General features: G+C 50.7%; 3 protein-coding genes across 4 annotated transcripts; all 3 read right to left on the reverse strand.

Moving 5' to 3' along the window:
* Positions 1-1,226: 1,226 nt before the first annotated feature.
* LOC138689686 (gallinacin-1 alpha-like) lies at positions 1,227-4,788 on the reverse strand. Its single transcript, XM_069805572.1, has 4 exons — positions 4,481-4,788; positions 3,339-3,426; positions 2,150-2,264; positions 1,227-1,647 (listed from the first exon to the last, which is right to left on the reverse strand). The coding sequence occupies exons 1-4, from the start codon at positions 4,619-4,621 to the stop codon at positions 1,635-1,637; spliced, it is 357 nt and encodes a 118-aa protein (XP_069661673.1). The 5' UTR covers positions 4,622-4,788; the 3' UTR covers positions 1,227-1,634.
* Positions 4,789-6,142: 1,354 nt separating this feature from the next.
* On the reverse strand, positions 6,143-12,340 carry LOC138689687 (gallinacin-5-like). 2 transcript variants are annotated; one of them, XM_069805574.1, is made up of 5 exons: positions 12,047-12,340; positions 11,837-11,923; positions 11,114-11,240; positions 8,000-8,087; positions 7,096-7,202 (listed from the first exon to the last, which is right to left on the reverse strand). In XM_069805574.1, exons 2-4 carry the CDS (start codon positions 11,892-11,894, stop codon positions 8,054-8,056), a joined length of 219 nt encoding a protein of 72 aa, XP_069661675.1. In that variant the 5' UTR covers positions 11,895-11,923; positions 12,047-12,340; the 3' UTR covers positions 7,096-7,202; positions 8,000-8,053. The 2 variants fall into 2 exon arrangements, with proteins under 2 accessions (XP_069661674.1, XP_069661675.1); XM_069805573.1 differs by lacking the exons at positions 11,114-11,240; positions 11,837-11,923; positions 12,047-12,340 and adding exons at positions 6,143-6,563; positions 8,286-10,930 and having other exon boundaries at positions 7,094-7,202.
* A 4,373-nt stretch (positions 12,341-16,713) lies between these two features.
* Positions 16,714-26,083, reverse strand: LOC104315191 (gallinacin-4). Its single transcript, XM_069805575.1, has 5 exons — positions 25,970-26,083; positions 25,479-25,611; positions 19,172-19,258; positions 16,979-17,105; positions 16,714-16,856 (listed from the first exon to the last, which is right to left on the reverse strand). Exons 2-5 carry the CDS (start codon positions 25,513-25,515, stop codon positions 16,850-16,852), a joined length of 258 nt encoding a protein of 85 aa, XP_069661676.1. The 5' UTR covers positions 25,516-25,611; positions 25,970-26,083; the 3' UTR covers positions 16,714-16,849.
* Positions 26,084-26,966: the final 883 nt, after the last annotated feature.

Consider the following 26,966-nt stretch of genomic DNA (forward strand, 5'->3'; position numbering starts at 1 on the left):
AATGGGTGGCCAACCTGAAAGAGACCCTATAGTTACTTGCCTGACAAGGGAAGGTCTTGGTCTTCAGGCAGCAACAAACCCAACAGGAACCACTTGCGTCCAGGTGCCCTTGGGTCCGAGGAGTACTGTTTTAGCCAAAACACCCTGGGTTTATACCATTGCTGGTGGGTGGGACTTGCGCTCATTCCTGCCGACACATCTCCCCTTGGCCAATCAGCAAGTGACCCATCTTCATGGGGGTGGTGGGGTTGCACCTTCTCCCTCTCTGAGGCAACGGGAGAGGCTGAGGTACCTCCTGGGGGCTGTTGCAGTTTTCACCGTTATCCTCCTGCAACACGTCTTGTGACACCCCGCTGCACAGCGGGCACGTGAGCTTGGCATGAAGTGCCTGGACTTCACCTGGTACAGACAGTAGCAACCAGTCTCCAAAAAGCCAATAAGGCTTCCCACCCTGTCTCCTCCAATCGGACAACATAATCAGCTAGCATGGGAGGTGCAAGCAGATGAGGTGTATTATAAATCTTCTCACCTTTCAGCATTATAAGAAGAATAGAAAGGATTCAGGGTCACTAGCTGCTGACATACTCATGTGTGCACGGACACACGTGTATTTAACTATACAAGGTAGAGGTCTGCACTTGCAGAAAGGTTGAGGCCACTGGCTGTTGATGGAGAACAGTTTTGTAATCCCAGTTTATTTGAGGCAGGCAGAGGGGAGAAGACACCCTGCTTTCTCCCTGCTGGACTACACTTCTGGACATTTCCAAGTTGTGGTCCCTGCCACCCACTGCAGATGTCACCTTGAGGAGGAGCTGGAGACCCAGCATGGGAGACCTACTTCCCTCCAAGGCCTGTAAAGGTCTCCCTGGGGGCTGACTGCGGGATCAGGCCCCTCCAGGAGGGACGTGGCAGGGACAGAGGCTGTGGGGCTGGTAGAGGGGTTGGTGCTGTGAAGTTGGCAGCAAGGAGGGAGCTGAGAGGGGACTGCTCTGCAGTGCTCAGCCCCACTGAAGAAGAGGGAGACGGGGCTGCCAGGGAAGAGGGATGCCCGTGGCCGGCAGCACCAGGACAGGCCTCCCGCTTCCCAGGAGGCAGCATCCGCGGAGCAGCTTCATCACACCCACAGCAAACACCCTGGCCCAGCATCCCCCAACCGACCACCCCCCCGGAGAGAGCAGGCGCAGCGCACCCTGCGTCCCAAGGAAACAGCCACACGGCCCACCCGCTGCAATGCCAAACTGCTCATCTTTATTCAAGCCAGGAAAAGCAGCCTCTGCCCAGACGACACCGGCTCCATGGTGGGATGTCTCCAGCCCACCAGCACCCGGGCACCCAGCAGCAGCAGCGCTTCCACTCCTGCTGTCACACCACCTGGGGACGGCAGAGGCAGGGAGGGGAGAGGACAACGGGAGATGGTTCCAGGAGCCGGCAGGGAGGGGAGAGGACAACGGGAGATGGTTCCAGGAGCCGGCAGGGAGGGGAGAGGACAACGGGAGATGGTTCCAGGAGCCGGCAGGGAGGGGAGAGGACAACGGGAGATGGTTCCAGGAGCCGGCAGGGAGGGGAGAGGACAACGGGAGATGGTTCCAGGAGCCAGAAGCGAGGGGCACGTCCTGCTTATAGAGTCCAGGGTCTCAACCCCAGATCCTGTATGAAGAAAGCAGACAAGCCCATCAGTTGTTGTGACTTACTTTTCCCCTCTTCCCACTGTCTCCTGTCTCCCCTGCGATGACAAGCAAGTGCAGGGAGTTAAGACTCAACCTCACAGAGGTAATCTCCTGTCTTTTCAGTTGGCTTGGAGCTGTGCTCTCCTTAGTGGTGGCAGCCTTGGCTCCAAGGCTCTTCAGAGACATCAGGAGGGGGATCCTGTGCCTAACACTCTGCAAGGGACATCCTTCTCACTTGGACAACACGTCTGAGCTTTCCATATTGACAATGGGCAAGCCCTGTGGGGCTGAAGGAGAGTGGGGAGGCACTGGCTGACCATGGGCTCCTTCAGCCCCACAGCAGGCAGGTCCAAACCCACAAAGGCTTTTCCCGTCTTTCCCTGGCTTGTGCCTCTGAGCATGAATGCATGAAGCTGTGAACGAGGAGCTGGCTTGAAAGACAATAACTATATCAATAGGAGTAAACCGTTTCCAGAACTTACCTTTTGCAGCAGTGCCTGACTGTTGAACAAAGTCCCACAAATTTATAGCCGAAAGGGCAGCTCAAAAGAAAACAGAATCCCTTTTGTCGACTGCATTTCTTTTCACCTCCTGCTGCTGTGGAAGATCATGCACAGAGAAACAGTTAAAATTATAATCTGGGAGAGCAGTGTGTGCTTGCAGAAAGGATGACGCTTCCCATGCATTTCAGGCCAATATATGGGCTCACCTTCAACCTCACCATAGCTGTGTCTTTAAAAGCAATGTGTCTCACCTAGGACTCTTTCACATCAATGTGGGTGCACACAAGAGCAGACACTGAGAAAGACCAGCGTGAGGTTGAGGAAGAACCATGCTGCCTTCCCAGCTCCATGTCCAGCCCAGCTGCATATCTATCACCACCTGGACCAGCAGAGCTGGCAAGCGGGGCGTTCCTCACATCCCACATCCCTGTCCTGGCTGAGCCCCCCACTTTGAGTGACCTCTGATGGAAAGCCCTTGCCCAGCCCTCGCCGGGGTCATGGGTCAGCACAATAGTGCTTTGGGACACTCAGGTTCAATGCTACTGGACAACATGGCCAGTGTAGCCTGGAAAGGTCTAAGCTAAAGACCTGGTGTCTGGCTGTCTCTGGCTGTTGGTGTGCAGAAGGCTGTGCCATGGCCTCCAGCCACCCTCTAAATTGTTCACCTCCACCAGAACATCTCAGCTAGGTCAGACAGTACTGGGATGGCTTGGAAGTCTAAGAGCCAGACATGTCGAAGAGTCCCCAAACTGTGCTACATACCATGGTCAGACGACTCTGCCCCAAAGTGTCCACATTTTGGACAACTAGGATGGTCTGCGTAGGCTGCGCCTACAGTGACTTCAACAGTAGCTCATCCAGAGACACCCTCGCCCCCGGAGCGGCAGCAGATAACAGGGCTTGGAGCCCAGAGCTGAATCCCACCCTCACCCACGGAAGCAGCCAAGCCTTTTCTTTGGGCTGAATTCTTCCACAGCCAGTGCAAATGGTAACAGCTGTAAACACACCCAAATGCATGCCATCGCACAGCTTTTCACATAGGAGCTCTACGACAACCTCAGAACCATTCCCCTTCTAGTCTCTGATAAAGGTGGTCACTTCCCAGGACATGGAGGACCCCACCGGCGGGGGTTCACACCTCACCCCATCACCCCTCTTCCCCTCTCACCTGCAGCACTCTGGACCAACAGGAGGAAGAAGGGGAAGAGCAGGTACTGGATCCGCATGGCTGATGCCTGTCCTGAGGCTTCACGGGGCTGCAGAGGGGAAACACCAAAACTCCTGGAGATGATAGCACACAGTAATATGCCAGACTGCAGAGGGGCTATCTCAAGTAACAGATGATGTCTTCTGTGGCCTGTTCCCGAGGCTGTCTGTCAGATATGCTCCTTTTGGATATCCTGGGAGCAGCTGGGGAGTATTGGTCTTCTGGGCAATTCAGCTGATGTTTTTCCATCCTCTTATTTCTCACTTTTCGCTTTGTATTTTCTTAAAGGACACATGGGAGAAATAATGCCTGACTATTGCACTTTTAAGCAAAACAACATTCAAAGACATGTGGAAAAAGCAAACGAATGTTTTCCCTTGGAAGCTGTTCTCCCTCAGGCCTTATGCATCCAGCACTTATCTCTCAAGGAGAACTAAATAGGTTTCTGGAGAGACACAGCCAAGGATGAGACAAGACAGGCTTCCAAATGGAGTTACCAGACCAGACACACTGCTAGTGCATTTGGGCTCACACTTCTACCTCTCCCTACCCAAGGGCCAAAGCAGAGAAGGTTTGCACGTCAGGAGGTGCTCCTGCCAACACTCAATGCAATGCCAGTAGTCAAACCGGGGTCAAGAATGGAACCAGGTTCTAGAGTTGAGGGAAATGCATGTACCTGGAGATGGCCAGCGCTTGGTGAGGGAGGCCCCTGGTGACCAGTATGGTCAGTACAAAGCAACCTTCCAAGTTAAGGTAAGCCTGAAAGGACGGCAAATCTCTATACTGCTGCTTGAATAGCATCTCCCTACTTTGTCCAGGACAGTCCCCATGTGCCCCAGAGCATGAGGTCCCAGGGACCTTCCCCAAACCTCAGGATGCATTTCCAGTCCCAGCTGTAGTCAGGAAATGCAGTTTCACTTTCAGCATACTCTGGACTCTGATAATCACTGACTTACACAGACAATTAGTGCTTTTGCTCAGAAAGCTCGGATGGCCTCATTACACACATGCATACTTCCAACAGTCTGTCATTTAGAAAGTTTCAGGAGCTGAACAGAAGCTGAATGGGCAGCTGTGCAGAAAGAGGCCCCGCAGTTACCTACCTGAGGAAGGTCTTGGTCTTCAGGCAGCAGCAAACCCAACAGGAACCACTTGCGTCCAGGTGCCCTTGGGTCCAAGGAGTACTGTTTTAGCCAAAACACCCTGGGTTTATACCATTGCTGGTGGGTGGGACTTGCGCTCATTCCTGCCGACACATCTCCCCTTGGCCAATCAGCAAGTGACCCATCTTCATGGGGGTGGTGGGGTTGCACCTTCTCCCTCTCTGAGGCAACGGGAGAGGCTGAGGTACCTCCTGGGGGCTGTTGCAGTTTTCACCGTTATCCTCCTGCAACACGTCTTGTGACACCCCGCTGCACAGCGGGCACGTGAGCTTGGCATGAAGTGCCTGGGATGGACAAATCAGACCGCTTGGCGCAGGGAACAGTAGCAACGAGGAAAAGGTTTCCTTCTTTGTGTCCTCTCATTTCATTGATGATATAAATGATCAGCTAGCATGCGATTTGCGAGAGCAAGCTTTACCTCTCATTTTACTTCAAGAGGTTTTTCTGCGCACTTTGGAAGTAACGTACTAACTGCTGCAGGAATACACCTGTATGAGCTGATGAACGCACAGAAGCATGCCCATCTCCCAGCTCACTCCCTCCGTGTCAGTCGCCCTACACATGGCGGAGAACAGAGAAGGGAATCTATTCAAGATAAGAGACAGTCTTTCTCTTTTTCTTCCTCTTTCCCTTTCTCTCCTCCCTGTCCGCATTCTGAAAGTCATGAGGTGAGTGTCCACAACGCCATCAGGCTGATTGAAGACGTTCTGGGCCAAGAAGCCCCTGGGGCAGTGGAACAGCTTCGCGCTGCAGAGCTGAAGGGTGCTCGTGGTGACTGCTGCAGGCTCGACAGAGTGCGAGGTGAGCGCACCCGGAGGAAAGGCCACAGCAGGCAGGGATGATCTGAACGCCCCTCACCAAACTCCTCAGCTCAGGAAAGCCATGGCAGTGAAGGCTTTGCCTTCTTGGAAGGGAAGGCCCTCACCAAAACAGCCAGGATCGCTAGTTGCTCCCCTACGCACACGTGCATGGACACACACACGTACTGAACCACTCAGGGAACCTAAAGCATGAGGTTTGCTTTTCCAGGCAGGTAGTGGTCGCTGCCTTTGATGGAGCAGAGCGCTGTCATCCCAGATTGCTTTCAGGTGCGCAGAGAGGAGAAGACACTCTGCTCACTCCCTGCGGGACTACAGATGTGGACATTTCCAGGCCATAGTCAAAGGGACCCGTTTCACAGGTCACTTGGAGCAGGAGCTGCATGGCCTCCTCCTCCTCCTGCCTGGTGGGACGGGGTGTGGAGCAGCACAGTTCCCACACAGCTCACAGCAAGGGCTGCATTATGCTGGAGCAGGACAAGGAGGAGCAGCAGGACCTTCAAGACATGTCGGGTGGGCAGCCCTGGCCATGCCCACCCAAGGGACGGACACACCACCCAGCACAGTCCTGCACAGGAGGCCGGAGCTGCCAGGGATGAGGGACGCCCGTGGCCGGCAGCACCAGGACAGGGCTCCCGCTTCCCAGGAGGCAGCATCCGCGGAGCAGCTTCATCACACCCACAGCAAACACCCTGGCCCAGCATCCCCCAACCGACCACCCCCCCGGAGAGAGCAGGCGCAGCGCACCCTGCGTCCCAAGGAAACAGCCACACGGCCCACCCGCTGCAATGCCAAACTGCTCATCTTTATTCAAGCCAGGAAAAGCAGCCTCTGCCCAGACGACACCGGCTCCATGGTGGGATGTCTCCAGCCCACCAGCACCCGGGCACCCAGCAGCAGCAGCGCTTCCACTCCTGCTGTCACACCACCTGGGGACGGCAGAGGCAGGGAGGGGAGAGGACAACGGGAGATGGTTCCAGGAGCCGGCAGGGAGGGGAGAGGACAACGGGAGATGGTTCCAGGAGCCGGCAGGGAGGGGAGAGGACAACGGGAGATGGTTCCAGGAGCCGGCAGGGAGGGGAGAGGACAACGGGAGATGGTTCCAGGAGCCGGCAGGGAGGGGAGAGGACAACGGGAGATGGTTCCAGGAGCCAGAAGCGAGGGGCACGTCCTGCTTATAGAGTCCAGGGTCTCAAGCCCAGATCCTGTATGAAGAAAGCAGACAAGCCCATCAGTTGTGACTTACTTTTCCCTTCCTCCCACTCTCTCCCATCTCCCCTGTGATGAAAAGCAAGTCTACATGCAAGAGAATCAGGCTCAGTGGAGCTGAAGTTTAGTCCTTATTGCAAACAGTTTGGACCCGTGTTCTATTAGCGTTGGCAGCCCTGACTCCAAGTCTATGCAGATGTAGCAAAACCAGGATCAAGTCCTTGATGCTGTCCAAGGACAGTGAATGCTTCGCTCTTTGCTAGCGCGGGAGAGCCCTCTGCAAAGCCTGAGTAAGTCCCATGGGACTGAAGGGGAGTGGGGAGACACTGGCTGACCTTGGGCTCCTTCAGCCCCACAGCAGGCACCTCCAAACCCACAAAGGCCTTTGCCTTCCTTCTTGGGCCTCTCCCACAAACCATGAATGCAGGAAAGTATTTACCAGGCATTAGCTAAAAAGAAATTTTTAGCAGATATTTCTGTGGACAAAGGAGGAAAGCCTTTCCTCAGCCAGGAATCTAGATCTTACGTTCTGCAGCATATGTGAGATCTCGAACATATTCCAACAGGTGTTGAAGGGTAGTGGCACCTCCCAAGAGTGCAGTGTCCCCCTTGTCGTCTGCATCGGAATGGGTTTCCTGTTTCCGTGTAGAGTGATACATGCAAAACAATCAAGGTGATTTTCTGGGAGAGCAGTGTGTTGTTGCAGAAAGGCTGACATTCCCCCTGCATTTCAGGGCAGTATACGGGCTCATCTTCAACCTCAACATAGCTGCATCTTCAGCAGCAACGCATCTCACCTCGGAGGACTCTTTCAGACTAAACTGGGTGTGTGCAAGAGCAGACACTGGGAAGGACCAGCATGAGGCTGGGGAAGAGCCGTGCTGGCCCCCCGCCGCTGCGTGTCCACCACTGTCTGCACCAGCAGAGCTGACAAGCGGGGCACTCCTCCCATCCACATCCCTGTCCCAGCTGTGCCCTGCCTTCGAGTGACCTCTGATGGAAAACCCTTGCCCGGCCCTTGCAGGGATCGTGGCTTGGGACAGTGAGGTTCTGGGACACTCAGCTGAGACACTAGTAGACAAGAAGGGACCGCTGTGTGCCCCACGCAACCCACGGAGCCAACGAGCCCCTGGGGCTCCCTCTCAACCCTACTCAGGGCAAAAGATCGTGCAGGGACACCCAAAGGGGACCAGCTGGGTGCAGGGTTGGAGCCTGAAACCAAACCCCTTCCTGACCCACAGGAGACGCCAGGCTTCTATTTCCAGGGGCTCTCTCCACCCCCAGTCCATGTCCTCTTGGAAGGGCACTCGGAAAACGCCTTTTCATCAGTCCCTCCCCGGCCTTTGCCTCACTCCAACTAACGCGGTCACTTCAGGGGACATGAGAAGCCCCACTGATGGGGGTTGACCCCTCAGCCCATCTCCCCTCTTACCTGCAGCACTCTGGATCAGGAGGAGGAAGAAGGGGAAGAGCAGGTACAGGATCTTCATGGCTGACGCCTATCCCGGGTCTTCACGGGGCTGCAGAGGGGGACACCAAGGCACTAAGGACACAGAGGATCCCAGGTGGTGCAGCAGCCTGAACACTGTGGTATATCAAACTACAGAGGGGCTGTATCCAACCAAAGTAGATGATGTTTAGATGACTCTAGGGCGATGGCACTTGAACAGAGAAGCTGAATGGGCAGCTGTGCAGAAAGAGGCCCCGCAGTTACCTACCTGAGGAAGGTCTTGGTCTTCAGGCAGCAACAAACCCAACAGGAACCACTTGTGTCCAGGTGCCCTTGGGTCCAAGGAGTACTGTTTCAGGCAAAACACCCTGGGTTTATACCATTGCTGGTGGGTGGGACTTGCGCTTATTCCTGCCGACACATCTCCCCTTGGCCAATCAGCAAGTGACCCATCTTCATGGGGGTGGTGGGGTTGCACCTTCTCCCTCTCTGAGGGGGCTGTTGCCTCCTGGGGGCTGTTGCAGTTTTCACCGTTATCCTCATGCATTCCAGCAGGCACACGGGCTGCGGTGGCTCAGCATGAACTGCCTGGGATGGACAAAGCAGACTGGTTGGTGTAGACACCAGTAGCAACCAGTCCCATAAAAGGATAAAATATTTGTCTCTTCCTTTCCTCTCAGTTTACTTAGTAAGCAGGTAGTGTGTGGCATGCATGATCATGCAAAATATTTTACTTTTCTCTCCTTTTAACATTACAAGAACAGTTTCATCCCTGTCAAGGTGATTTGCATTAGACATGCCAAGAAGTGACAAACATAAGGCTACCTTTCTGATGGCTACTCAGATAAACAGACAGTGAACAGAGGAAAAGCGTTTGTGTGAGATGGCAGCTCACCCAATTCTGTCTGAATTTATTCACTTAGTTGAATTACAACTCCTGGTATTGTTGTAATACAACTCCTGATATTGTTTCTAGTACAAAACCCACAAATGTGGTTCAATAGAAGAAAGTCTCTGTGTAGAGCTATGCAGACTAAGGGATACTGCTGAATGAAGCTGAAAAGGACTTATTAGGTGTTGGAGGTGTGAACCTGATCAAGAGACTTTGTGGTTATATAGGAATTATGTCATGCTTCAGAAAGGTAAAGATCAAGGTGGGTCATGGAGGAACAGGCCATGAAAAACAAAGAGTAGCAAGGGATGAAAGGGACCAGGATCATGTAAGCAGGCTCCTGGTCAATATGCTTCTCTGGCCATGCCCTACATCTGATCACCATAATCTGTCATATATTCCTAGTAAACTTTATTTCTAACTAACTTTTATATGAACAATCTGTCTTTGGTGTGTCTGCGTGGTTGTGCACTCCTCTAGCATACTTCAAGCCAGAGTACTGGGTATGGGAGAGAGCACCAAGCGCGCTGGTCCAGTGCCCAGAGAGACCAAAGCTCTGGGAGTCGGACCCTGGAGATACAAAGGCTCTTGAGGTTGGATACATCAGAGACCAAGGGTCTGGTGCCATCTATCAGAGAGATGCATGATGGGGATTTCCCCCAGCAGCAATCCATAGAAGGAGGATTGGGTGTCCGTGGTGGTATCTTTGCAGGTGTAAATGTCCTGGGAGCATCCTCACTCCTGGAGGTTTGGTACCAGGCTCGGGACCAGTCCAGGGCCAGCCAAGGGCCACTGGTTATGGTGTGGAGAGGGCTTCTAGCCCACACTGCAGGGAGGCCATGGCTGGGACCAACCCCTGCCCAATGGAGCTGCTTTGAGCAAGAGATCTTGTGCTGGACCCTCACCAGAGCTGAAGCTTAGCCCCCTGCTGATCCAGACCTGATCCTTGACCCACAGATGACATCCCAGCCTGCCTTTGGCCCGTGCCCACAAAGGTACCCAATGCCCCAGGCTGAGGCTGCTCCCAGCCCCACATGGACTGCCCTGCTCCCTGCCTGGGGGCAATGGAATGACCCCTGCCCTGCCAGCCCCCATAGGGACTGCCCCAAGGCAGTGCAGGGGCTACCCCCATGGCCCACCCGAGCTGAGCATCGTTGGTCTGCCCCAAGGCTCGCGCACGATGCTGACCCACAGCCTGGTCATGGGCTCCTAACTGAAGCCCCCAGCCCAGCCCCAGGTCTTGAGCCGTCCCCACAGTGCTGACCCCCAACTCAATCCCAAGCTCCTGAGTGGTCCCCTGGTCTGGCCACTGGTTCCTGTTTCCTCAGGGACAGGATGACTTCCAGCCTCCCCGCCGTGGCTACTGCTGGACCTCACAATATCCTCCTGATGTGATGCACCCAAGTCCCACAGCTGGGGATGGACCCAAGGCCACCAGCGTGGCATGTCCTGTGAAATAGCCCCATGGGGACTTCTGACCTGCCTTGGGACCCAATGGCCAACCAGCAGGCACCCACTGAAGTTAAGAGGTTCATAGCAACCCCCCCCAACCCTGACCCTGGATGTGGGGTGCAGGGATGCCCTTGCTGAGAGGGCAGGCTGGTGTTGGGGTCCCTGTGGGTCCCCCCCCCACACTGAGGGGATGCTGTTGTAGCTCAGGGCCAACCTGGAGAGGGGATAGGTGAGGGTGGGTTGAGTGTGTTTTTGTGGGTCCATGCCTATCGGGAATTCATCCCTTCTTCTGTGTCCTTCCCTGCACACAGAGAAAAGAGATGCACACCTGCATGTCGCTCTGTAAGAACACACACACACACCCCCCTTGGCAGTGGGAATGCAAACCACCCTGTATTGGGGACATTGGGGTAAGGGATTCCCGCAGGACCATGGTCTGGCTGTCCAGGGTTGCCACCACTCCTGGCGGTGCGTGGTGCCTCTGCGCAGCATCGCCCCGACCACGCTGTGAGGGCACGGGCCGGTCTCAGAGGGCTGCTCGGAGATTGGTGCCGGGGAGCCAGGAGCCCATCAGGGATACCATCGTCTGCAGGAGGAAAAGTCTGGCAGTGCCTGTCCCAACCAGGGCAGCAGTGAGGGCTCAGGTTTGTCCCCGTGCCCTTGGGCTGCATATTCCCCCCTCTTTCTCCAACAGCCTCACCTCTAACCCCAACAGAAAGGATCCTCAGCCCTTCGGGCAGCCCTGAACCTACCTCCGACAGCAGAAGTCTTGCTCAGAGCAAATGCCAACGCGACTGATCCCCGGCGGGCACGACCCGTGAGAGCAGAAGCCCCCACGGCGCTCACAGTCCTGGGGTGATCCTCGAGCAAGGGACAGCCCTGCAGAGTGCGGAAAGAGGAGACCTTCGGCGCGGTTCTGCCAAGATGCTGAGCTCAGCCCCTGGTCCCTGCGTGGCCAGCATTAGCCCACCCCTGAGAGTCCCCTGCCACGAACAGCCGGGCAGACGTCTGAAGCAGAAATCAAGGTGATGTTATGGCGCTGGGATGGGCAGCACACGCTACCATCTCTCATCAGCCTCTGGGAGAGGCTTTCCAACAGGTTTGCTGTCTCCCTCCTGGCACAAGGGAGGACACGGAGGGTAGGAGCAGGATTTGCCTTCCTCTCTCCTCCTCCTCTCCAGCAGGGCTGCTTTGCCCAGTGCTGCCGACTCAGAAAGGCATGCGCCAGGGTGTACAAAGAAGGTGGCAAATCCTCATCCCTGGAGGGCAAGAGCTTTGTTACAAGGTCCCAGCTCCAGTCCCAGCTGCAGGACCTGCAGCAGGAGCCTTTTCTTAAAGGTATGGGGTGTGAGGGACCCCAGGGGAGATGCCACAGCAACCAGAAGTCACATGTGACTCATCATCTCAGCTGGCAAATCCTCCCTACAAAATATGACAAAGGACAGATCGTCCATGTTCCCCCACATGTTTCTTACCTGCTGCTCCCTGGAGCATCAGGAGGAGGAGAGCACAGAGGAGAGGCAAGATCCGCATGGCTGGGAATCGCCGCCGGGGTCACAGCTCTGGGGAGAAGAGAAAGGAGGCAGAGATGAACGGGAGGGTCCCTGCCTGCGGGTCGTGTAGGACCTGCACCAGGATGGGACCGAGGAGAGGGGACAGCCCGTCCAGGAGATGTGGCCAGTCACCAGTGGGAGGACACGCTCAACAGCCAGAGGGTAGGAGCCTCCCGCAGCCTCTCGGCTCCTGATAGCAGCAGTTTGGTCCCAGCCAGCTGGTCTCTCCACGTGGCAAAGTGTCCCTTGGGATGGCTGACACCTCAGAAAGTCCAGCCCAAAAGCTCCTTTTCCTGTTTCTCCCCCCGCCAGAGAAAAAGCAGCATCGCTTTCCTCTTCTGACACCTCTGAGAAGGATTCCCAGGCCTCCAGCCCGGGTTCTTGTGTCATCCCGCCTTGCGTAAGGGCCATTCGGTGCTGTGGTTTGCTGGACACCTCTTGGGACACACTGCACCCCTGTTCGTTAGACCTTGGCAAACAATCTGCTTTCACAACACAAAGGAGCTCTGTATTCTTCCCCCCAAGTGAAGCGTGCTCTTTATGCTTCACTTGAAAATAACTGGGAAGATGCCACATGGGATGACATCTCCGTTCAGCTGGCAATCCCATGAATGACAAGCTTTAATTGTGACTTTGTTGTGTTAAGAGTTTGCTGTATGTAACCCTTTGTTGGTTCTCAATGTATCGATGGTGCCATCTTCATATACTTTTTCAGCCTTATTGGAGATTCATCAAGCATTTGTATATATGTGTGTATATATAAATATTAAAAACATACTCATGCATAATGTATATTCGATGAGTGGTTACAAGAATATGCCTTTTATCCCAATGCCTCATCATATTTCATTGCTCTTTCCTGCCTCAATTTCTCTCCCCAGTGAGGGAAATTGTATAAAACATTTGCAGGTCTGTTTCCAGGGGGATAGCTTGGCAGCCAATGCTTCTCTGCCATGGTGGTCAGGAGCAGGGCACTCAGTACAGCTTCTTATTTCATCCACCACCCCAAAACTGAGCTAGTGCACGTGTTGAAGAGCAACAGCACAGAGATGTAGTTAATTGCCACCTTAACGAAGCTCTGTAAGGAGCCTGGCCACCAGATGCAGCTGCTCCCAGTCCATCACCTCCTGCGGTTCTGATGCCATGACAGCTCAGCAGACAGAAAAAAATTGGGCCAAGGCCTTTTCCCTTTTTCTGGCTGTAGCTGTAGGATCAGCATGCCACCAGGACAAGTGACAGTCCTTGCCCGTCTGGAGGGGGCTGTGCTGCATGCTTGAGCGTCCTGGGTTTGGCTGGGATAGAGGTCATTTTCTTTTTAGTAGCTGGTATAGTGTTATGTTTTGGGGTTCAGTATGAGAAGAATGTTGATAACACACTGATGTTTTCAGTTGTTGCTAAGTAATGTTTAGTCTAAAGTCAAGGATTTTTCAGCTTCTCATGCCCAGCCAGCAAGAAGGATGGAGGGGCACAAGTTGGGAAGCTACACAGCCGGGGCAGCTGACCTAAACTAGCCAGTGGGGTATTCCATACCATGTGACATCATGTCCAGTATATAAACTGGGGGACATTGGCCTGGGGGGGGCCGGTTGCTGCTCAGGAACTAAGTGGGCATCGGTCAGCAAGTGGTGAGCAATTACATTGTGCATCACTTGTTTAGTATATTCCAATTCTTTTATTATAATTATTATTGTCATTGTATTAATATTATTATCATTATTTTTTTCTTCTTGTCTGTTCTATTAAACTGTTCTTATCTCAACCCACGAGTTTTACCTTTTTTGTTCTGGTTCTCCCCCCCATCCCACTGCAGGGGGGGGGAGTGAGTGAGCAGCTGCGTGGTGCTTAGTTACCAGCTGGGGTTAAACCACGACACTGAGTTTTGGGTTTCCTCTTCTGATGTTCAGAAGAGTACTCGTGATCCTCCCACCTCCCAGGGGCTGGGATTTTGGCAGTGGAGGTTGGCAGCTGGGCCTTTCCTTCTCCCACCTTGTCAAGATGCCAAGTGCCTGTGTGATCCAACCACTGCAGAAATGGTGGAAGACAGCCACTGCATGTTTGGAAGAAGCCATGGACCCAGCAGGTTGGTCCTGGACTTTGCTGGGAGACAGATGTCCTCTTGCAGGGACTCACCTGTGACACAAGGTTGGGTGCTGTGGAGGGTTCAGGAGGAGGCCACCAGCCATTGCTCTTCCAAGGTACCATCCTGCTCAGCAAAGCAGCTTGCCAGTGCCTGCTGCTGTGCATAAGGGGACTGAGGTGACACAGCTGAAACAAGAGTGCCTGTCAATACGTACCAAGGGCAGGACTCAGCTGGCCACACGCAGATTTTTGCAGTGATGAAGCAGTTGGGCTGGGCTCTTCACCTCCTGCTCCTTCCACAGCAGATGGAGCACAAATCACTTCATCCTCATGGTGATGTCCAAAATAGGCTTGGCGAATCCCACTTTAAAAACTCCCTGACCCTGAGGTCAGGCTAGGCTCACAACTCCACGTCCTGATCCATGTTCATCAGCTCTCTGATGGATGTCAGGCCACACCGAGCAGCCGTGACTGAGCAAAAATACTATGGAAAAAAATACTATGGAAAAGAGAGCCCCAGACAGTGCTGCTAGCACTGCTGTGCCTCCAGGGAGGTGATGGGAGCTTCCGTCTTCTCCAGTGAAGCTTCATGTGCAAAGAGGGCTGCTGGGGCAAGCAGATCTCCTATTCTTCATGCCTTTGTGCCATGAAACAGTGCTGTCTCTCAGACCTGCGCAGAGAGAGAGGGGCCATGCTAAAAGAGTGACAGCAGTACCGTTGGGGGAGGTAATAGAGTCCTAGTGGCACAAACTGTGATTTTGCATCACCAGCCATTCCAGCAAGGGCTTGATGTGTATCTAAAATAAGCTTTAGCTTATTTAGCTGCATACCCTTGCATCTGGTCATGGCACGGACAGTCCCACTCCACCAGTTCTGATGTTATTTGTCTGGTATTTTCTATTCCATCCTCAGCAGCATCTCTACCTCCTGGGAAGAGCTGTCAGATGAGTTCAAACATGCACAGAGTGGTGGGGAGATGGAACTGGGGTAAGAAGCAGGGAGGAGATGTGCAGCATGGATCCTCGGGGGTGAGGTTTCAGCCTGCGTTTCTCTCTAAGCTGGCTCTTGAAGCCGTTCCCCAGCGATAAATGCAAGGGCAGCTATTTGTGGCGGTGAGCTAAAAGCGTGATGATACAGTGTTGTGCTTGATGCTGGCTACAGACACTGGATTGTCTCCAGAGCTGAATCTAAAATAATAAGGGCTGAACTGTCTCTGCAAAGTCCTCAGCCCTTGAGCAAAACATCTTGTGCCATTCCAGTTTGTGAAAGAAACACTCACCTACCATGGATTGTGCAAAACTTCTTAGGACATAAACCGTAAATTGCTGGTTTGGTTCCACTTGGCAACTTCCTCAGGTCTCCATCCAGGGGGATCCCTGCAAGGTGGCCGTTGGCCCAGTTTCCTGCCCTTCACAAGGCTGTGGTTTCAATGGTGGCAGAGTCATTTGCAGAAACATCTGCTTTGAAGGGAGTCCAGATGCTCTGCAACAAACGGCAAGCTCATGGCTTTGAGTCAGTCCTTTGCATGTAGGCACTTGGGTTGGTCGTTTCCCTTCAAAAGCCAACCGTTACTGCTCCTACCTTTGCTGAGCATCCCTGAATGCTGCCCTTCACACAGGCCATGGGAGAGCTGAGGTCAGTTCCCACTCTATTTCGGAGATACATGTACTCCCCTTACCCCCAAAGATGTGTCCTAAGAGCAGCTAGCTCGGCCTGACCATGTCTGCTATTAAATTCCCTCTGCTTGTGGGAAGAGGTAGCTACATCCAGTCTGATGTTTCAGAAAGGTCCTTGGCCTGTGCTAAGCCCCAGGGCTGCTCTGGCACAGTGCTCGTTGGCCTGGGTTCAGTCCCTGGCAATAGCCGGGCAGGACTCAGGAGACAGCGTGAGCACAGGACAGTTGGGAACAGGCTGAGGTTGTCCTGCTTTGCAGGCTGAGTTTGGCCGTACATGCATGAGCTCTGCCCTGCCAACTAGTCTCAGGGCAGAAAACTATTTACTGGACAGCGAGTGGTAGTCCAAAGGCTGATTTGTCTGCACAAGGATGCTCCTGACCATGCAAGAGCAGCTGCAGAGACAGGAGCTCACTGAGCAACCTGCAGCTTCTGAGTTTTCTATTAGGGTTCAGGGCAGGACAGGAGAAACCTCTTGCAAGAGGAGTGATTGTAGTAGCAGGGGTATTGGCCTTTCGTACACATTGTCTGATTGTCTCAAGCGATGTCGTAGGTCTGATTCCCATCTCCTGATTCGCTACTGCAGCTGATACGAATTTTGCAGGTTTACTCCAAATTTATATCAGCCAAAATAACTAAAGGTAAAACCAGGCTTCAAATTTTAAAGTGGGGTCACCTGCCTCCTTTTGTTTTGCTCAGTGTGTCCTTCCTAGTTCCTATAATGAAATAGGATGCTGTTCCCAGGTCTGAAAGCTCTGGACCAGGAGGTGGGAACCCAAAGTTTTCGGATGCATCACACTGGAGAAAACTTTTGTGCTCCCTACAGAAACCGTGACTAACCCCAGCTTTGGTCACGGCAGAGGATTCCTAGCAGGCATGGGTGGAGAACATGCCAGCACTCATTCGATCAGCAACCCAAGAGGTGAAAATATTTTGGTAAACTACGCATTCCCAGTAGGTCTAACCTGATTTCAAAATTCTTGTTCAAATTTCTAAAGGAAATAACACTTCTAGAGAAATGAGTGACAGCACCACACATGGCAGCCATACAATGTCCCCAGGTCTTCCTTTTATTGAAAGAAGAATGACAAATCCTTGATGACCGGTACAACGGTACCCTGAATCCAATGATGTAAAAAGCGATCATCCCCAGATCCCTGCAGATCCTCTGCAATTAACCACACTACAACCTACAGAAAGGAAAGAATATTTCAGGGTTTTCAGGCTTATGTTGATGGAGAAAATCCTGCTACACAGGACTTAACTGAAAATTTGGAAACTCATCTTTGCCCCAGTCAAATCCTAAACTTACCATTTACAGCAAGACAGCCCCGAACGACATATCCCCAGATGAACGTTGCCACGAGGGCATGCCCCAGGGAAGCAGAAAGTCCCACGATATCCACATCGTATAAAAGGTCTTGGAGGTTTTACAAAGCCTGTACCATAAAAAAAAAAAAGGCAGGAGACAATTGTTTCTGGCAGGGTTTTGTATTTTGCTAAATTCCTGTGAGCTGACACCATGCCACACCGGTGCCCAAAGTCATGACAGTCCTAATGCAACCTTCAGAGGAGGAGGTCTGTGGGCAGAACGATCGAGCAAATGCTCTAACCCCTTCTTCAGATGTAAGATCTGTGTGTCCAAGCCCAGGACTTTCTTAGGAACTCAGATTTCAGGGACAAACACCAGAGACCTGATAGAGAAGAGTAAGTGGACACTTGCCAGCTCTTAAAGTCTTGTAGGTCTTAATTAAGGAGAGATGCACCAGCTCAGCTGGGAGGCTGCCACTTCTAGGGGCAGAAAGATGAGGATTTCTGTGCGTCTGGATTTCCATAGATTTGGCCTATTTCCCTCCCTACAAATTTCACCCATGTCTCAAAATAGGTTCTGGTGTCTTGTAGTCCATATAGATGGCCCCCACACACGGATAAACTCAACAGTGCATGCAGAATGACCACTTCCATGCTAGTAAACAGAGCATGCCAGGCATTGCCCTCTGGGTCTGAGGCTGAGCAGCATGGCACTGCTCTTATCTATATGGCTAAACTTTCTTCCCCATTAAAATAGGATATCTACATTCAAATTGCCTTTTGGGAATGGCTACCAGCCTGTGCTATTCCCAGAACAGGTTTTATCCGTGAAAGTGCTAGTTGTCAGGGGTCAAAATTACCCTAGAGAGCAGACTAACAACTAGGTAGCATGTCTGGTTGATTAATAGAGATGTAGCCTGGCAGGCTGATGCATTCCGGATGCACCCGATTGACTGAACATGAACCAATTAATTCCAGTTTCACAGCTCATCCATGCAACCACACTAAGTCCAGCATATCCAGAAAGTGGAGCGCTTGTTCCAGCAAACAGACCATGAATATTACACATGTACAGTAAATCCAGCGCATCCCTAGTGTGTTAGATTCACAGCACGTGAGTGGTGTGCTGCATGCACACATGGCAGTACCCAGAAAATCCCAGGCAGAAATAAAACAGTGCTGGGAAGGCTCGATAAAACACTTCTGGTCCCAAACTATCTGTCTGTGGGACATTGCAGAGGTGATTATGAGCAGTCCCAGCTCTCAGAAACACTTTCTTCAAGATAAATTTCTTGCGTTAGTATACCCAGAAGATAGGTCTTACTGAAAACAGCCCAAACATCCACTGTGTGTATCTGTAGGTCAAATAAGGACATAAAACAGACCAAAGGAACACTTTGCCCACCGTCCTGCCTATGAGAACTGCCATAAGCAGATGCCCAGGTAAGAATAAGATCAGACAAGCATATATGACACTTCTCCCATGTTCCCGGTCTTCTGCAATTCATCACAGTCTTGTCCCATCCTTACTTCCCCGGAGAGCACTTTCCCTCCTGCTCCCACAGAGATTGTGCCATTTTCAGGGATGGTGTTGAAACACAGTCCCTTTTTCTGGACAATAAGGTGGGTTTGGGGTTCCAGACTCCTTTGCATCCCCACAACAGGCACAGCCTTACACCACCACTTACAGTTGCACAGGTTTCTGCACTGAGCAGAAGCTACCGGTAGCATTTCAGTCTTAACTCATGCTCTTCAGCCTCCCCACCCCAAGTACAAGGTCCTGAAGGAAAGGATATTTGGAAAGCACGGGACCAGATTCCTTTTTTTCCTGTGTGGCTTCAGAATATTTGATTGAGTGGTTTGTTTTAAGGTGACCCAGAGGCAAAGTGATTTAAGTGTGAGTCTGCAAGCTTTCATGGGGAAAATGCTGGCGCTGAATGGTAATTTTGGTGTTGCCCCTAGTGTTTTCAACTCAGACTGGATTTTCAGAGGAGTGGCAAAGGCACTGAACTGATGGTTGGAGTGTTTGCCTGCTAATCTTACATATCATCTATAATCTGCCAACAGGTTTTGATGATGTGTGTGAAGATTCTTTGCAGGAGGCAGCTTGGCCACTTCCCAAAGGGGACAGGGAACCTTTATAAGACACCAATATCTTCTTCTATATAGCCCCTCATCTTCATTTACACCTTACCTGCAGCTCCGTGAAACACCACCAAGAGGAGAGCAAAGAGAAAGGAAAGGATTTTCATGGCAGAGGATGGACTGGGAACTCCCGTCACTATGGAGAGAGGAGACCGAGACATTAGTAAGAGGGTTGTCCCTGCACAATCATAGTGGGCTGAGAAGTGACATACAGAAATGTTCTTCAAGATCAAGTGTTATCTAGAAGAGGTATTGCACATTTTCTTTATAGTAATGTCTATTGACCTAAGGGTTCCCTGGAGCATACATAGGATCGTGGCACAGGAAGAAGCTTCCACACAGAAAAATACAATTTTAAAGCCCCTTTTAATTAATGTATTAATTAACCAGGTATGGTTATTTATAATGTATTAATTATCCTAGATTGCTTGATATTTTGCAATATATTGCAATAAATTTGGTTTGCCTTGTGGAAGTTAAAGCTGTTAATTCCGAAAGAAAAAGAAGACAATTTTTACTGTATTTATAGAAAACAACCTAATGTGTGTTCTCAAGCTTTTCTAATAAAAAAAAGCAGAAAAAATTCCTTCACAGTAAGTTAAAATGCAGCTTCTCCCTATTCTTGCTTAGAGGCTGTTGCTTTTCCTTCACCTCAAGAATTACATGATTTCCAGGATAAATTCATGACTGTTTGCATTTCTTCTCAGCTCTCTTTCCGCAGCCAACAAAAACTCTTCTCCCTTATCGATACTTGAAATCTGTAGAACTGACTCTTGATAGACTGGAGTCACTGCACGGTTAAGGCTATAACAGTGAAATGCAGCTATATGTGAAAGTTATAAAGTCTCCAGCGCATTTAAGAAGGACAGAACTCTTTAAGAGAGGCTGAATAATGAGAAGATTTCAGTCGTTACCAGGTAAGAGGAGGCTCTAGGTTGGAACAGTCCTTGGATCAGTGTCAGCCACCCAGATGCATTAAGATGAAGGAGCAGAGCTTGGCTTTATGCTGTTTCTGGAGGGTGATGAAGGACGCTTGATCTTCACAGCCTTCTGGTGGCCAATCAGACGATCCCCACGGTTTTGGGGAGCATCAGGGAGGTCCAATGAATCCTCCCCGTTACCGTCCTCCTATGAGGAACCGAGGTATCGCTTTCAAAATATTGCAATATATTTCAAAATATTTTTTAACTTTTGCACCAACACATTTTCAGTACTAATTACCTCCACCATACGTAGGACATTTTAAGCCACATCTGTTTATGGAAATTATTACTCAAACCACTCCTCTGACGTGATGTTTTAAATCTTCCTTTTCATTTTCCCTCATGCTGGTTTTCCAGGGACCTTCCTTTTTGGTATGAACCCTGGTCAGTTTGAACAAGAAACAAATGCTGGGTGAAGTTGTCAGACATGGGCAGGAGTTTGCATTTATTCTTCTGTAGCTTCTGCTGCTGTTGGTCTACCTTCTCAAGGAGATACTGGAGTAAGAGTTGCCATCTTCTATATTTCAAGGACTAGGCATAAGGACTGCCATGTGTTTGGATGCTCCCAATACTATATGCCTGGAAAGGACCTGCAAGGCTATGCCAGCTTTCCTCACTTAATTCAAAAGGTCAGGCAATGCTGCTTATCATCTATACTTGAGCAACGTGGTGTCACCAGGCTGAGGCACAGAGGGACAAGAGATAGAAAAGGCAGTTTTTAGGTGCCTCATAGGACCCCAAAGTGTGTGTGTAACATAGTGGTACAAATGTGCCTTCCGTGTTCTGCAATGCCCGTAGGCAGATCTTGGCCACCAGTTCAGAAGCAGATATATAGGTTGTGCAGCTCCTTCGTCAGAGGAGATGATAAGTCCAGCCCTGCTGCCTTACAGCACAGCCTCCTGGACCACTGCGATATTGCCAGAGAGGAGGAGAAAGTAATCTCTGCCTCAACAAATCTGTGGCAGATTTTCCAGTGTGCATCTTGCGTAGAAAAGAGGGGAAAGCCTCCTTCTGCCTCAAGTGTCTGGTGCCCAGCAGGATTAGACCCTGGGACCTTTTGGCAATGGGCTATCAAGAAGGCGGCGGCTAGAAGATCAGCAGCGTTTCCTTTTGGTGAGTCTTTCCATGCTCAGCCATGGATGGATTCTGATCTTCACGATGTCAGAAGTTGGTGCAATGATTTCAGCAGAGTTTCTTCTGATTTATGCCTCTCAGCAGAGTGAGGAGCAGAATACGGTCTTAAACTGTAGAAGACATTGCTCTGGTTGCTTTTGCCATTTTAGCATGAATATATTTGCTCCTGGTTTCTCTCCAAATGCAGAAGGTTTTATAGACCTCAAGGCTAACCTACTTATGGTTAATGCTTTTTTCGCTGCCTGCCCTGGGCTCACTGCAGTTTCTGCACGTCCAAGAGCATGAAGCAGTAGCTTAGGTCTTGTGAGTGATGAGTCTGTCAACACTCAGGTGTCACAGCTGGCAAAACAGGGACTTACTGGGGTAACAGTTCTGCAAAGCAAAGCCATCCAATGACAGATGATCCAGAGAGCAACTGAATTAATTAAATAGTTAATGAATTGAGTGTGGAAAGGATTTCAGCCTGCCCGCAAAAGCCAAATCCTGTGGAGGCTCGCATCAATGGGCACCCAACTCAAAACCGAGGGATGTGTGAGCAATCCCATCAGGGTGTTTCTCAGAGGTTTCTCCATGAGGAAGCTCTCAGCAGCTGAAGTCCCCGCTGTGACCTTTGCATGGGCATTGCCATCAAGCGGGTCAGAGCACAGGCTCTTCCAAGGGCTGCACATTTTCATTCACAGTTCATAACTGAGCACAAAAATGGTTTACAGATTCATTGCTTGCAATTAAACACCGCAATTGGCAGCATATTGCCACCAGCCTGGCTCCAGACACTGAGTACCCTCCCTTGCCTGTCTCTGGATGCTGGTTTTCCTTCTTCTTTGCAACCCCTTTCCTTGTCTTCTCTTTGCTTCTCTGTGCCTTTTCTTTCCATGTCTTCCCTGCTATTCAGGGACAGCATGTGAGCCTGGGCACTATCTGTGGGCCTGTCCTCCCATTTTGCCCCAGCATCCATAATTGCAAAATTAGGGATGTTGCAGGAGACATCCTCGCCCATCCTTTCACTACCCGTTTAAGGACCTGCTGTCCATGAATTTGTCTAACCCTTTTTGGGCTTGCTGGTGTTGCCTACCTGCAGAGCCTCCTGTGCCAGCAACGTCCAGAAATTCACAGGCCGTGCTCAGCAATTTTATTTTTATTATAGCCTTTACTATCTTGCCATGGACAGAAGAGTATATTGAGCTACAGCATACCACCCCTAAGACTCCTCCTACTCCTTTCTCATCAAGAACTCCCCCAATGGCTTCCTGCTTTCCATGCATTTACAGACATTTCTGCTATCAGTTCGGGCGTCTGTTGCAAAGGGATCTTCACTTTCCTTTTTAGCCTTCTTTCTTACTTGAATCTGACCTGCCATGTTTTATGGGAGTTGCTGTTCTCCTCTGTCAGGTGCTTGTTCACCACTGAGCTCTTCCCTGCGAGAGCCTACCTTGACTTGCCCTTCATGCCCTACAGGGATTTTTCTTAGATCTCTCTGTTTTCTTTCCCAGTCAAAGCAAATATTTTACTGAGGTTTCTAGCACAGCCATTTTAACAGCTTTCAGGCCACCCGCAGGCTTCTTGCTCCTCTGGACTGCTCCTTTTGGTACTTCTCTTTCCTCATTTTTACTTTTTTGAGATTAAATATTCACCTATTGAATGTATTTGGTCCTGTGACACGGTTAAGCCTAATCGTACTGTGGTCACTTTTACAGACCAGCTCTCACAAACAACTTTTGAACTAGGTCCTTCGCACCACTCATGACCAAATCCAGGAAGGCAACTCTTCTTGTGCGTGCGAGGACTAGTTGTTCTAAGAATTACCCTTTTACTGCAACAAAAATTTGATCTCTGCATCTCCTAACATCATCCACAATCACCCCTCACAACTGCTCTGCTGCATCCCCTTGAGCAGGGGAATGATCTGCAAAAGATGTGACCCGCTATCTGGGTCCATCAGGGAGGGACTATTGCTTAAACCCTTCTCTAAGGTGTTGCGAAATATTTGCAGCTAGGGTGTGTAGCAAAACACTGGTTAAAACAAGAGCACACAGGTGGTTCAACACGTGAGGGCCAGCTGGGTCCACGTGAAATGATCTGTAGGCAAACCAAGACTCCCTTTGCCTTTACTATCTCCTCTCCTCTCCACAGGGGCAGTGCTATCGGGGCATGTAGCTGTGCAGGTGGTTTTGATGATCCTCATTTTTCCTGTCCACTGGATGAGTAAAGCATGGGCTGTCCAAATCCCCACTCTCGCTGGGTTTCACTGAGCCTCAGGCTGTGAACCTCCTTCAAACGATGAAGGAATTTCCAGCTCTGTATAGACCTGACTCTTACATTGTCCATCTTTCCCATGGAGTGAATCTTCCTGAATTCTGTGAAGAAGAGATTTTTTCTGTGCCTGCCACATGATAGCCATGACATGGCTATTCAGATTTCCAGGACGTGGTGGCCAGCAGTCATGCTCTACACCAAAGGATCAATTGTCAATTAAGAATGATTTTGCATGCTATTTTGTTAATGATGCCTGCATTTCTTTTCAAAGGGGATAAACCATTTAGGATGCCAAAGCACAAGTCCCAAGATCTTTCTCCTCCTCCTGGCCGTGGGTGACCAGGAGGCAACGACCTTGCTGGCGCTTCCCCATTCTGCGCCCCAGTTTCTTCATCAGTGCAACATGAGTAGCAACTCTTGCATAGACTGTAAAGCACTCGATTTCCTAATTGCAATGATTATACAACCACTGAGGAGTCTCACTTATTATTCCTGAAAGCCAGCCCCGTGAGAGTCACTGCAACTTTTTGGCATACCACCAAACACCTGCTTTCTGCTATTATTATTCCGTATTCCTGAACTTCAAGGGTTAAAATTAATCCCTGGTGGAAGAGCATGGCTTAATCACAACAGCAGGTACTTTCTGTTTGCTCGGCCACCTCCTACGGGTGGTGCAAGCCTCAGTTCACGAGTACAAAGGACCTTCAAATCCCTAGATGGAAGGAGTGATTAAGGTTTGAATAGCACCTTTGGGCTTGGAGAGCTTGATTACTATTATTAATGATTTTTTTCTCTGGCGGTAGCAACGTGCTATGCAATTATGTCAGCTGCCATGCACATGCAGGACTAGAGAACCTGCTACACCAGAAGCAGCACAGATGTCTGATGAAATTTTTTTAAGCCATCTTCCCCAGGCTGAACAAATCTGAGCTTCCTGACTGTGGAGTTAATCAAACCTCCTCTTGACTTGGGCTCAGGTAGGAGATGACCTAGAAAACCTTTCCCAGGTTTTGGAGACGCCTGCCGATGAGATGTGGCTGGATATAAGATCCGCAGGACCTTGGCCCTAGACCTCAGAAACCGGAGGGATTAAAACACTCCTCACCAATTAATTGCTTAAAGCGCTTGGTGTTATTACTCATGCTTTATTAGGTCTTTACAAAACTCAAATAGTTTGCGAACCACAGTCTCTTTGGACACAGCAAATACGTGTTAGAGGAGAGAAAAAGAGCACAGATCACTTCAATACTGGAAGGCTGAGATATTTTGCGGAGCCTGCAAGAGAGCATCCCTGAAGACTTCAGGCTCCAGCCCTTGCTGTATCACGATAGATGATGTCAAATGAATCAAATGAGAGTTGACCAGACCTCCCCTCCAGAACAGGGTCTGAACCAGCCAGGTGTCCTCTGAGAAGCTGGACGGATGACCGAGCCAGGACAACATCTTCTGAGGATACAGGATGGGAAAGGCGGAAGGTAAAAGACCTTCTCTGGAGATAATTATAAGGGGATATGGGAAATAAATAGTCTTACGGAAGAGAAAAGCAGTCCTACAGGGAAGATGGGAAAATGTGTTGTGCTCTTCCCCTGGGACACCAGGGTGGGAACCGAGGCCATCAGGGCTCCATAGGTGGTCTACCTCAGGAGAGCATAGGGGATGGATGAGGCTCGCTGTGGTACCTCAGCACCACACGGGACACATCCCAACGCGAGGAGGAAATCTTCCTGATTCCCACCGCGAACCACCCTTGGCAGGGAGAGCAGAGGAGCTGCCCAGTTTCAGGCTACCACTTCAACCCTGCCTTGGTGACACTGGAGGGACAGGGTCCGGAGGATGAGGATGTGCCACGCAGTGATTTCTCAGGTGTGGATACGCGAGTGAAGAGCAGGCACGTGGCCACATGCAAAAGTAACTTCCACCAGCTCTGAGGAAAGACAGCACCAAACCCAACACATACCCATGTAAAGAAGGACAAAACTACCCTACCGCTACCATAAGGGCCTGCAGCACTTTGCCAGTCCATTGTAGCAGGTACCGGTGGCTCTCTTAAACAAGGGACACAGCAGGAACGCACACTCGCCCTTGATCTTCCGACACGTCACAGTGTCTGACACTGTAACTGAGAAAAAGAGCTGGTAAGCATCTTTCCTTGGATTTGCAAGCGTGAAGAAAGCCTGTCCCCCTGTTTGCAACAGCTCTATCTGCAGATAGCACAAGCGGCATCTCAGGGAGGTCGTCAACCTGCCGTTGAGTTTCGCTGCCACGTCTGAAAGCATTCGCGAGTTCTGCAAACTGTGATGCTCTCTCCCCTTCGCACTGAAATGGCTAACTGGAGTTGGACTATTCAGTGCTAGGCAGGCAGGTTCGATGTCAATTATCACACCCGCTGTGCACGTATCACGAGTTCATTCCCCATTTACAGAATCTCTCCCTGTTTCCCAAACACAGAAATGCCCATTGGTTGTATTTACACTTACCTGCAGCAGCCTGGGACACCGTGGGGAGAAGGAGCAGCAGCAGGAAGAGTATCTTCATGGCTTCGGTTGGCATTGTGGAGCTCCACCACAAAGCTGCTGGCACCAAGAGACACTGCAGGAGGAAGGAATTAACCTGTACTTATAAGGCTTTGATGAATGAGACCTGCAGGGATTTAGCAATCGTATTTGGATCCAAATAATATATTTAAAGGAGACTGTAACCTCTAATTACAATGTCTCCACCCCGAAAGGAATTATCCTCTTAACACCGACACCTGCTTGTTCCATGTCCTGATCCAAAGCACCATCTCCTCCACAAATAGCACAGGCAGGCAGATATTTTGGCAACCATTTAGCCAGAGCAATGACCACACACACAAGACCCAGTTCACTTCAAGGTATTTGCACACTCAGATCTCAGAAAGATGCATCTTTGCCTCCAAAAATCCAGAGTATGCAGAGAAAGGAGTATTTGTTCCCATTTTAGACCCACAAAAAGATTGCCCAAAGCCACATAGAGACTGAATCCAGAATCAGCCCCACCATGAAGTTATACCTCTCTGTGTGCAGCTCCAGCAGCACGGCTAACAGGTCTCTGCAACTACTCGTGCTCCCACCTCAAGAGGGGGTTAAAATATGAGAAGGTGCAGCAGAGGCTCCAAAAAAATCACCTGAAGGTTGGAGAAACAGCTTTGCATGGAGGAGCTGGAGGACCTTCATTTGCTAAATTTGCTAAATCAAACGTGGAGAGGTGACTTCATCATCCTCTGGATGTAGCTTCGTTGGAGACTTGAGGGGTTTTTTAGCAAGAGAGGCTCCTAAGCGCTGAAATCCAGCAGAGAAAAGTGCAGCCAAACCAGTGGCTGGATGGCAGTCAGAGCAACTGGGAGTTGGCAGTGAAACTGGGGAGGGTGGCTAGTTCTGGGAATATCTTCTGGAAGGCTTTCTGGCTTTCTCCTTCTCTGCCTGGCATTGTTTTGGGGTGGTAATGGCACGT

The sequence above is a fragment of the Haliaeetus albicilla genome, chromosome 18 (genome assembly GCF_947461875.1).
Source record: "Haliaeetus albicilla chromosome 18, bHalAlb1.1, whole genome shotgun sequence".
Lineage (NCBI taxonomy): Eukaryota > Metazoa > Chordata > Aves > Accipitriformes > Accipitridae > Haliaeetus > Haliaeetus albicilla.

Excerpts from the sequence above, each read along its gene's own strand:
- LOC138689686 (XM_069805572.1), bottom strand. The coding sequence starts at position 4,621 with ATGAGCGCAAGTCCCACCCACCAGCAATGGTATAAACCCAGGGTGTTT. Across the intron at positions 3,427-4,480 it reads AAGACCAAGACCTTCCTCAG|CCCCGTGAAGCCTCAGGACA; the intron begins GTAGGTAACTGC and ends TCCCCTCTGCAG. Across the intron at positions 2,265-3,338 it reads GTTGGTCCAGAGTGCTGCAG|CAGCAGGAGGTGAAAAGAAA; the intron begins GTGAGAGGGGAA and ends GATCTTCCACAG.
- LOC138689687 (XM_069805574.1), bottom strand. The coding sequence starts at position 11,894 with ATGCGGATCTTGCCTCTCCTCTGTGCTCTCCTCCTCCTGATGCTCCAG. Across the intron at positions 11,241-11,836 it reads GATGCTCCAGGGAGCAGCAG|GGCTGTCCCTTGCTCGAGGA; the intron begins GTAAGAAACATG and ends CGCACTCTGCAG. Across the intron at positions 8,088-11,113 it reads CAAGACTTCTGCTGTCGGAG|CCCCGTGAAGACCCGGGATA; the intron begins GTAGGTTCAGGG and ends CCCCCTCTGCAG.
- LOC104315191 (XM_069805575.1), bottom strand. The coding sequence starts at position 25,515 with ATGGACTGGCAAAGTGCTGCAGGCCCTTATGGTAGCG. Across the intron at positions 19,259-25,478 it reads TGCAGGCCCTTATGGTAGCG|TGACGGGAGTTCCCAGTCCA; the intron begins GTAGGGTAGTTT and ends CTCTCTCCATAG. Across the intron at positions 17,106-19,171 it reads GGTGTTTCACGGAGCTGCAG|GCTTTGTAAAACCTCCAAGA; the intron begins GTAAGGTGTAAA and ends TTTATGGTACAG.